At 42.5% G+C, this 11,875-nt stretch overlaps 1 protein-coding gene across 5 annotated transcripts in view; it reads left to right on the forward strand.

Moving 5' to 3' along the window:
• LOC124144052 (arrestin red cell-like) overlaps positions 1-11,875 on the forward strand; it is a 109,621-nt gene that overhangs the window by 94,591 nt on the left and 3,155 nt on the right. For 3 of the 5 annotated variants that reach the window (XM_046513282.2, XM_046513289.2, XM_046513284.2), the window contains 3 exons: positions 628-783; positions 9,897-9,983; positions 10,932-11,072. In XM_046513282.2, the coding sequence (XP_046369238.1) occupies positions 628-783; positions 9,897-9,983; positions 10,932-11,072 (384 nt within the window). The remainder of the gene's footprint in view (positions 1-627; positions 784-9,896; positions 9,984-10,931; positions 11,073-11,875) is intronic. The other 2 variants (XM_046513290.2, XM_046513286.2) reach the window with 1 other exon arrangement.

Consider the following 11,875-nt stretch of genomic DNA (forward strand, 5'->3'; position numbering starts at 1 on the left):
TTCTTACCTATTCATTTAATAATTTATGTCATAATTTGATTTAATCTTTGAAGTCCTCATGAATGTTTCTATTTAGGGGCATTTTTTCATTTAATCTTTTCAAATATATCTATATATGTATATATATGTTTTATAAGTATGAATATTTTTGTCAAAGTCATTTAAGTTTTCATTTTTATTTTTTCGTGCTTTTCCATCAATTTAGAACACACGAGAACAAAAATCAATATTTTAATCTTTTTTATATCATGGATTGTTGCTCACACAGTCAATCACTGGATTGTCTGATCCATACTCAATTATATACAGACTGCCATCATAAAGCTGAAACATTGCTGAGTGAAGCATTAAACAACAATCAGTAAATTTGATGTTATAGGTTTGACCTTTCAATTTCTTTTTTGGTTCATTGTTGATTGCGCGGAAGGTCGGTTTGATGCCCGGCCATGTCATACCATAAGATTTTAAAAGATGGTACTTGTTGTTACCCTGCCTGGTGCTCATGTGATTCCCCGCAGTGTTGTACATCATTAGAAAGAGCCACTTACCCTATGTTGTACACCGTTATATAGAGGCTTTCTCCCCTGTGTTGTACACCATTATAAAGAGGCACTCTCCCCTGTGTTGTAATTCTAGGGAGGGCTTCCCAATCCAGCCGAGCCAAACAGGCTTCTGCAAGGTGTATCACTTAACCCCTTTATTGTCAAACAACCGAGACAAGCGTGGTCTGGCACTGGACGGCAAGCTGAAGCATGAGGACACAAACTTGGCCTCTTCTACAATGTGAGTACCAGAGTGTGAGAGTAGGTGTGCATTTAGTTACCGGTCGCTGTCATATAGCTGCAATATTGCCGAGTGAGAGTGGGTGTGCATTTAGTTACCGGTCGCTGTCATATAACTGAAATATATGGAGTGAAAAGTTAAACATCAAACAAACAATAGTGAACAAAGAAAGATTATTTTTTCATGGACCCGTGAAGATCCGGGGTAGAATAGGTCTTCCGCAACCCATGCTTGCTGTAAAAAGCGTTTACGCTTGTCGTAAGAGGCGACTAGCAGGAACTGGTGGTCAGGCTCGCTGACTTGGTTGATGTGTGTCATCGTATCCCATTTGCATGGATCGATGCTCATGATGTCAATCACTGGATTGTCTGGTCCAGGCTTGATTTTTTTTACAGACTGCCGTCATTAAGATGGAATATTGCTGAGTGTAGCGTTAAACAACAAACAAACATGGCTTGAATCCACCCTCCTGGGCTTGATAATTGGTGTCACATCACAGAATTATTGCACTTACAAACTTCTTTATTTCCTCAATATTGAAGATTCCGGGTTAGAATAGGTCTTCAGCAATCCATGCTTGCCGTAAAAGGTGACTATGCTTGTCGTAAAAGGCGACTAACGGGATCGGGTGGTCAGGCTCACTGACTTGGTTGATGCATGTCATCGATCCCAATTGCGTGGATCGATGCTCATGATATCAATCACTGGATTGTCTTGTCCAGACTCGATTATTTACAGGCACCATCATATAGCTGTAATATTGCTGAGTGCGGCGTTAAACAACGAACCAACCATACAACCAACTCAATATTATAAGGACATACTATACTACTCAAAAGAGGTTAAGGGGCATGACATCAACTGTAGTAATATACAAGAATCAGGTGTTTTTGATCTTACTTGAGTAGTATAAATGAAAACAGGAAGTGCTGAAATCAACCAGATGGAAAGCCGGCTGCTTCTGAAATCTTGCTGTAATTTTTGTTTATAAAGCATACAAAGAAATGTGAAGCTTTTGAAGTTTCGGTTTTTTTCGGATATACTTGCCTCAAGGCCTATTAGGTGTCTTGATGCTACAGAATTGATGCTCGATTGGTTAAAAACTTGAGTCACCTTTGAAGTGCAGTGTCTTGTTAGTAGCAGACGTGTGCACTTCATTATCTGGGGAACTTACTGGGTGGTTCCAAGGGGAAATAACTCCTGGGAGTAATGGCCTTGTACCTGAGAGGCTTCCTGTTTGGGAATCTGAACGGATTAGGTAACGAGCTAGTCCTGTTTCACGTTTCATCCGTCCTCAAGGAGTGGAATTTGTGGTGCAATAAGAAGGTGTAATTAGTTGGAACATCATTAATTTGGCTAATTACCTCACTGCTTTTGATCTGTTTTGCGTCTAGGACATATATTTTATGTAATGGATGTCAGCTGTTTGAACTTTTTTATGAACTCTTTTGCCTCGAATGAAATGTATATATTTATAATACTTACACATTAATGATTGTGATTTCACAATACTGAATATGATGGGTTTGTTATATGAAGATTTAGGTGTTTTTATATGGGGATTTGAGATGGGATGATGGTTATTACATGGGGATCTGGGATGAAGATTATAGTTATTACATGGGGATCTGGAATGGGGATGATGGTTATTACATGGGGATCTGGAATGGGGATGATGGTTATTACATGGGGAATTGAGATGGGATGATGGTTTCACATGGGGATCTGGGATGAGGATGTGGTTATTACATGGGGATCTGGGATGAGGATGTGGTTATTATATGGGGATCTGGGATGAGGATGTGGTTATTACATGGGGATCTGGGATGGGGATGATGGTTATTACATGGGGATCTGGGATGAGGATTATGGTTTTTACATGGGGATCTGGGATGAGGATTATGGTTATTACATGGGGATCTGGAATGGGGATGATGGTTATTACATGGGGATCTGGTATGAGGATTATGGTTATTACATGGGGATCTGGGATGAGGATTATAGTTATTACATGGGGATCTGGAATGGGGATGATGGTTATTACATGGGGATCTGGGATGGGGATGATGGTTTCACATGGGGATCTGGGATGAGGATGTGGTTATTACATGGGGATCTGGGTTGGGGATGATGGTTATTACATGGGGATCTGGAATGAGATGATGGTTATTACATGGGGATCTGGGATGGGGATGGTGGTTTCACATGGGGATCTGGGATGAGGATGTGGTTATTACATGGGGATCTGGGTTGGGGATGATGGTTATTACATGGGGATCTGGGATGAGATGATGGTTATTACATGGGGGATCTGGCATGTGATGATAGTTATTACATGGGAATCAAGGATGGGGATGCTGGTTATTACATAGTGATCTTGGATGAGGTGATGGTTATTACAGAATGATCTGGGATGAGGTGATGGTTATTACATAATGATCTGGGATGAGGTGATGGTTATTACATGGGGGATCTGGCATGTGATGATGGTTATTACATGGGAATCAAGGATGGGGATGCTGGTTATTACATAATGATCTGGGATGAGGTGATGGTTATTACATATGGATCTGGGATGTTGTTGCTAAGATGATTCCACTATGCTCCTTCAAGTCAGTATTAACAAATGTCCATGAAGATACTCAAGGATAGTATTATAATGGTAGTCTAGTAGTCAGGCATTGGCTCATGTGCCCCTCAACCCTATGTTCGATTCTCTGACAGTAGAGCAACTTCCCTGTTTCTATTTTGTCCATTCCACTCACATCAAACTACAGCAGGTCAGACACTGCCTCTCGCGGAGGGAGCGTTTACGCAACCCATTTCCACCGTGGTCGGCTGACAGCAGGCAGATCTTGTTCACATAGTCATTGACAGCCAGCATTAAGGGCTACCTCCAACCTGGTCTTTACTTAAGGCTGGTTGGGTAGGGGAAAGCTGGATGAACAGCTCCGAGCCATCAGCAGCGATATCTAACACTGATGTATGTCTAGACACCGCGATGTACATTACGCCAACTCAGTTGCAGCTAAGATATTCATTGGACTTGTATTGATCGTGCAAAATCTAATCTGCCTGAATATAACTTTGATTTGAAAGATTGATTTTTAGACCAGGAAAAATCATTAACAGAAAACATGAACCAGCATATTGTCTCTCCAGAATATAAATGCTATGTAAATATGTATATTGTAAGGTGGAGCTGTTGTTGGTTGGATTGGAAGAGATGATATTTATCTGTGGCTATTCAGTAAAATCACTGGTGCTCTCACTGCCGATTGGATGGTTGTGCAGTGTGGTATACATGCTATATCAGCATTGCATCATTGATTTGGCCCCACAGCTTATTGAAACAGAAAGGGCTCGAGTGTCAGGCATGGATTTGGATGACCTTGACCTGAGTCACCTGGGTCACACCTATCCCACGATGCAATAGTGTCAGTGTGAAACGTCTTGTGCAGATGTTTGGGGGTCAAAGGTTGAGTGCGAGATATTGTATTATGCCGGATTGTTGTATTTGTATTTATTCTTTTGATCTGTTAGTGTTTTTAAGGTTAAGCATTGATAAATACTATAATATATTTGGGAAAGTTAAAAACTTATTTGTCAATGGTTTCAATTCAACTGCATGCTTCGGTTATGATATGCGTTCATGAAAGCTTTTAGCAAGTAGCAGAAATACAATTAAAGAAAAGATACTGATTATTACTAGGAGTTCGTGGTAATATTTAAGTGGAGACGAGTAAAGGAATTGTATGATAAGCACCTGTAGTAATTTCAAGGGAACCCAAGTGAATATAAGCACCGCTGAGCACTGTAGTAATATTAAGGGGACCACAGTGAATATAAGCACCACTGAGCACTGTACTAATATTAAGGGGACCGTAGGGAATATAAGCACCGCTTAACACTGTAGTAATATTAAGGGGACCCCAGTGAATATAAGCACCGCTAAGCACTGTAGTAATATTAAGGGGAACACAGTGAATATAAGCACCGCTGAGCACTGTAGTAATATTAAGGGGACCCCAGTGAAAATAAGCACTACTGAACAATGTAGTAATATTAAGGGGAACACAGGGAATATAAGCACTACTGAGCACTGTAGTAATATTAAGGGGACCCCAGTGAAAATAAGCACTGCTGAACAATGTAGTAATATTAAGGGGACCCCAGTGATTATAAGCACTGCTGAGCACTGTAGTAATATTAAGGGGACCACAGGGAATATAAGCACTACCAAACAATGTAGTAATATTAAGGGGACCGTAGGGAATATAAGCACTGTCGAGTGTGGCAGAATCTTTTCTGTAATTATTTAAACCTTAACATTTTAGCAAAAGTCCATTCTCTCGAGAGTATGAAATATAAGTCCAAATGAAGGAAAGTAAATGATAGTCACGTCATGGAAACATTTTACATAACGCTGCATGAAGGCTGTCCTCTTGAGGGAAACTGCAGCGGCATGACACTGATCCGTTGAGACATGGAACCAAACAGTGCTCCATCACAGTATCTCACGGCTATTCTGTTGCCATGGTAACAGAGAGTTGTCATTTTCCGTTACATGTTCCACAAGAATGCCAGCAAGGCAGGTTGAAATGTCACCAGGGTTTGTGTCCAAGACACTTTAACTGCCAGTGCTCGGGGGGCAAACTCAGAGATGCAGGAAACGCCAGAGTTAACGTGGGAGGATGTTTTTCCAACATCAAGGCATCAACTGAATGGACAATCTGTTCTTTTCTTATCATCACAGTTATACTCATAGCAACCATTAGGTGGGTGGGGGTTAGTGACAGCTATAGCAACCATCAGGTGGGTGGGGGTTAGTGACAGCTATAGCAACCATCAGCTGGGTGGGGGTTAGTGACAGCTATAGCAACCATCAGGTAGGTGGGGGTTAGTGACAGCTATAGCAACCATCAGGTGGGTGGGGGTTAGTGACAGCTATAGCAACCATCAGCTGGGTGGGGGTTAGTGACAGCTATAGCAACCATCAGCTGGGTGGGGGTTAGTGACACCCATAGCAACCATCAGGTAGGTGGGGGTTAGTGACAGCTATAGCAACCATCAGCTGGGTGGGGTTAGTTACTCCCATAGCAACCATAAGCTAGGTGGGGGTTAGTTACTCCCATAGCAACCATAAGCTAGGTGGGGGTTAGTGACAGCTATAGCAACCATTAGGTGGGTGGGGGTTAGTGACAGCTATAGCAACCATCAGGTGGGTGGGGGTTAGTGACAGCTATAGCTACCATCAGGTGGGTGGGTGTTAGTGACAGCTATAGCAACCATCAGGTGGGTGGGGTTAGTGACAGCTATAGCAACCATCAGCTGGGTGGGGGTTAGTGACAGCTATAGCAACCATCAGCTGGGTGGGGGTTAGTGACAGCTATAGCAACCATCAGGTAGGTGGGGGTTAGTGACAGCTATAGCAACCATCAGCTGGGTGGGGGTTAGTGACAGCTATAGCAACCATCAGGTGGTTTGGGGTTAGTGACAGCTATAGCAACCATCAGGTGGGTGGGGGTTAGTGACAGCTATAGCAACCATCAGGTAGGTGGGGGTTAGTGACAGCTATAGCAACCATCAGGTGGGTGGGGGTTAGTGACAGCTATAGCAACCATCAGGTGGGTGGGGGTTAGTGACAGCTATAGCAACCATCAGGTGGGTGGGTGTTAGTGACAGCTATAGCAACCATCAGGTAGGTGGGGGTTAGTGACAGCTATAGCAACCATCAGGTGGGTTGGGGTTAGTGACAGCTATTGCAACCATCAGCTGGGTGGGGGTTAGTGACAGCTATAGCAACCATCAGCTGGGTGGAGGTTAGTGACAGCTATAGCAACCATCAGGTGGGTGGGGGTTAGTGACAGCTATAGCAACCATCAGGTAGGTGGGGGTTAGTGACAGCTATAGCAACCATCAGGTGGGTGGGGGTTAGTGACAGCTATAGCAACCATCAGGTGGGTGGGGGTTAGTGACAGCTATAGCAACCATCAGCTGGGTGGGGGTTAGTGACACCCATAGCAACCATCAGGTGGGTGGGGGTTAGTGACAGCTATAGCAACCATCAGCTGGGTGGGGGTTAGTTACACCCATAGCAACCATCAGGTGGGTGGGGGTTAGTGACAGCTATAGAAACCATCAGGTGGGTGGGGGTTAGTGACAGCTATAGCAACCATCAGGTGGGTGGGGGTTAGTGACAGCTATAGCAACCATCAGGTGGGTGGGGGTTAGTGACAGCTATAGCAACCATCAATGGGTGGGGGTTAGTGACAGCTATAGCAACCATCAGCTAGGTGGGGGTTAGTTACTCCCATAGAGGGGCAGTGGGGCAGCCCAGTGGTTAAAGCGTCTGCCCATCACGCCAAAGGCACGGGTTCAATTCTCTTCACGGGTACAATGTTTGAAGCCCATTTCCCCTGCTCTCCTATTGCTGAAATATTGCTAAAAGCGGCGTAAAACCGTACTCACTCACTCACTTCACCCATAGAGACCGCCTCCATGGTCTAGTCAAAGCGGAAGGCCCGGGATTCGATCCCCGGCCGCGTCATACCAAAAGACGTTAAAAGATGGTACTTGTTGTTACCCTGTCTGGCGCTCGGCATTTAGGGGCTAAAACAAGGACTGGTCGGCTCGGAGTCTGTATACTGTGTCTGAGTGGGGTATTCATGTTAAACTGCGGCATGGTATCTCAGTGAGCTAGCACTATAAATCGGCATCAGTCCGGACTAGTACAAGCAGCCACACATGCACACACACGTACATGCACGTCGCTATATAAGTGCAATAATCTTGGACGCGACGTTAAACCCCATTTCACCACCACCACCACTTCACCAATAGCAACACTCGGTTGGGTGGGGGGTAAGTAATATTTTTTAATGTTATGGAGTGAACAGAGGTTCAAGTGGTTTTGACCACGCCCAATAAAGTGGACATTATGAGGCTGACCTGACTTCCTCTCTCAAGGGCAGGAGAATGGTGATGTTCATCCTACTTAAGTCCTTATCACTGACTAATTGTAGCCTACAGTGGAATAGCTTGAGAGTGATGATCAATGAATAAAGTACAGCATGGCCTTTGACCTGACTGATGCTGTTATATATATTTTGGACACGTTTTTTGCCGATGTTGTCATTGATATGAAAAAATATCTTCCATTAAGTTTCTTGTTTTTTTCACTTATCATTATCACTTCAACATTGTTTATTACAAAAATTGAAAGATTTAAATTTGATTAAATTTTGTTTCTTAGCACCCATTCTGATACATGTATGCCAAGTATATTTATTGATAATGGTCTGAAAAGATTTTATGTTAGAGATACTTTTGTGACTAGGGATTTTCCTGTTATGAACATGTAATAAAATGAAAGAAAATCTTATTACAAGCTTGTTGAATGTTTGTAAACCACCAAACTGTGAAATGGTTCAAATATTTCAGATGTAATCATGTTATTGGTTTCAACAATATGTGTTTGTAAGTTAACGAAGCTTTAATCAATGCTGTAGCCAGCTTGTGCTCTCATGGAGGCAAATCATGTACGGTTAAGTCTTGTTAATCCGACAATCGGCTTTATCCGACACTAATGATGGAAACCGATTGAATCAGTGCTATTTAGACCCGTTAATCCGACAGTATTGCACTCCGACTCTGACACACCAAATTTGCAACGAATTACTGAAATCAGTCATTAATCAGTGTTGTTAATCCGACACAGTGATCAGCGTTCTCCGTGGTCATCTGCCCGTGAGTACACAGCCCGTGTTTTGATGCGAGACAAATCGGCTGGTAGCTGCATATTACAACGGCTGCAGAGATAAACTTGCTTAACAATAAACAATTACTGCTATAAATAAAGAAACAACCTTTCGCGAACTATGACCTACCAATAAAATTACTAACAGGAAGTCGACATTAGCCACTAAGAAAGCAGCTTTCTTGAGCTTTGCAGCACTAGTTTCAAACTGACGACTTCCATTCCAGACCATGCTTTTTAAAGTATTTTGAATAAGTCATACAGTCCATAACAGTTGTGTTGTGTTTAACTTTAGAGGTTGCATAATTAGAAAACGTATTCTGCTAACAATGTAACATAACAATATGAATATCGTGTAGTTGTCCAATTTTCGATCACGAACGTTGATACTGCTTAATTTCGTTTATCCGACGTACTCGTTAATCCAACATAATCATATGCAACCATCGATGTCGGATTAACGGGACTTGACTGTATTTATAGTTTGAGAGTTTTCTCATAAATACTGATACATGTATCTGAAATCTCTCAGTGAAAATGTTTAGAATGGCCAGGAGATGTGGGGTAGCCTAGGGACCCTTTCTGGTGTCCCCTGCTGTGATAGTGAAAATTTCTAAAAGTAGTGTAAAACCATACTCACTCACTCATTCACTTTAAATGTACACGTTCTTAGCTACAGTAAACTACAGTTTTGAAGAACTCAAAGGGACCACTTTTAGTCTGTTATAACTGCAGTTCGTTATAAGCATATATACAACACACAAACAGCAAATGGCTGTGACCAAAAAATAAGTTTGTTATATCCATCAGTTCGTTATGAGCGTGTTCGTAGTTTACTAGTTTTACTGTACAGTTGTTGATAAACATGGAGACATGTGCCCAATCGGAAAAAAAAGGTTTGGGATGCTCATGTTTAAGCAAACTCGTTTACTGATGGCTAAAATGTTTCTCATATCAAGCAATGGTTTGCAATGTGCAGACGACCCGTGAAGATCCCGGTTAGAATAGGTCTTCAGCAACCCATGCTTGCCGTAAAAGGCGACTATGCTTGTCGTAAAGGGGCGTCTAAAGGGATCGGGTAGTCAGACTCACTGACTTGGTTGATGCATGTCTTCATATCCCAATTGCGTGGATCGATGCTCATGATGTCAATCACCAGATTGTCTGGTCCAGATTTGATTATTTAGAGACCTCCGTCATATAGCTGGAATATAACTGAGTGTGGCATTAAACAACAAACAAACAATGTCCAGACCTGATTACTTACAACGGACATAATATTGCAGTAATATGCTGACTGTGCATAAAACAGCATTGATTGATGTCATTGAGTCATGTTTTCTTTCGTTAACAGAATGACGGACAGTAGTCAGAAAGAAAGTCTCGGCATTGTGGTCTCCTACAGAGTCAAGGTCAAACTCATCCTGGGATTTGGATCCGGGTAAGTTGATCTCACTGTGGAGGTATTTTTATTAATAATTTAGAAATGTTAATCTTCTAACTCGTATCTAAAACATGTAATATAAAGCCATTTTGATGAGACAATGTGAAAAATGAGTTGGACTTAATGCATGCAGCTATGAAGTTTCTATCTAGAACACATCTTCCCGAGGCAAGAGAGTTAACTGAAGTCCAGTTTCCCCCCTTGCCGAACTAGGCTGGAATTCCTGGGCTCGATCGTAGAGCCACCAGTGGCTATTACCAGTTATGTCCCTTCTAAGCCTCTCCTATGGACCAATCAGATTCCACCTCTTGTATTACTTGCATTTGCTTCACACACAATGGTGGCGCCGAGTCAGGACGATCTGCTCGATTAATCAAGATCTATATAGTGATAAAACGGGTCTTACATCGCGAAATGCATCAAATCACGTGAGCACCTTGATTATAAACATGAAAGGATTTTGAAAATATCTGTTGACAACGAGTTGGCAGTGCACATGCTTTGCAAATCCTGCTATCGACCGAAATCTGCATGACAGTTTACGAACCGGATTTTCGATTATGATGTTGCCTGTTCATTTTGTGCTCAATTTTATGAACCTCATAAAAAAGATTAAATAATTTGAAAGTATAGGATTTTTAAAGTATACTTATAGGTTTCACTGAAGCTGACATATGACTGAATTGTTTGATAGGCATTATTTAGAAGTTGATGGATGACAAAGTAGACACAATTTAGGGATAACAACTTCTTTGATACTATTAAAAGCGACGTTTCTTTTTACAGTATTAAAGAAGTTGTTTTCCATACATTGTGTCTACTTTAACTGACGCCCTGTTCAAAGCCACATTAAAAACAACTCGCTCACTATCAGGGTTTGCGACGAGACCTAATTTATTCGATGTGAGCTAGCGAGTTTCAATTGCTTCTTTATTCTGTTTCCAGGGACCTGTCGGTGGAGTTGCCATTCACGTTGACGCACCCCAAGCCCCCAGAGTCCCCACCCCCATCACGCCCCGCCAGTCTGGTGCCCGCGGAGGGAGGAGATGCTCCGGTCGACACCAACCTCATACAGCTCGACACAAAGTCAGTTACCTCCCTTTGTAGGATCTTACCATGAATCAGTGCTCATTGTTGTTCATCGTTGTTCATCATTGTTCATCGTTGTTCTTTCACCAGAGGGGGCACGGGTGGCCCAGTCGTCTAAGGCGCCGTGATTCGCTGTGCAGAGTTGCGTCCTTTGGGCATGCCAGAAACCTATGATTGTTGGTTCGAATCCCGGTTCACCCTGATTATGTTTCTAGGTTTGTCAGCACCATACCCATGCTCTTGGGTTTCACCGAAGTGGTAAACGTCTGAGACCTGCATCACTTGGGGCTTTCCTCCCACATTAAGCTGGCTTGCCGTGATATAACTGGAAAACTGTTAAAAGCGGTGTTTAACCCAACTCACTCACTCACTTTCACCAGAGCTGTGTCCCTTAGCTGATTCAGTCATTGTGGGTTTGAATCCCTGATTCACTGTGATCCTTTATCCATCTGCACCATCCTCATGCTCATGAGACTAAAGTGACACCCCACGAAGATCCGGGTCAGAATAGATCTTCAGCAAACCATGCTTGTTGTAAGAGGCAACTAACAGGATCAGGTGGTCAGGCTCGCTGACTTGGTTGATGCATGTCATCATATCCCAATTTTGTGGATTGATGCTCATGATGTCAGTCACTGGATTGCCTGGTCCAGACTTGATTATGTACAGACCATTGTCGTATTGGTGTAATATTGTTAAGTGTGGCGTTAAACAAACAAACAAACCCTAACCCTAGCACTATTACAGATGTAAATAGCATTTTTATATCTATAAAATGATAAAATATTTTTAAAAATTGG

Source organism: Haliotis rufescens, unplaced genomic scaffold (genome assembly GCF_023055435.1).
Source record: "Haliotis rufescens isolate VD_foot unplaced genomic scaffold, xgHalRufe1.0.p SCAF_52, whole genome shotgun sequence".
NCBI lineage: Eukaryota > Metazoa > Mollusca > Gastropoda > Lepetellida > Haliotidae > Haliotis > Haliotis rufescens.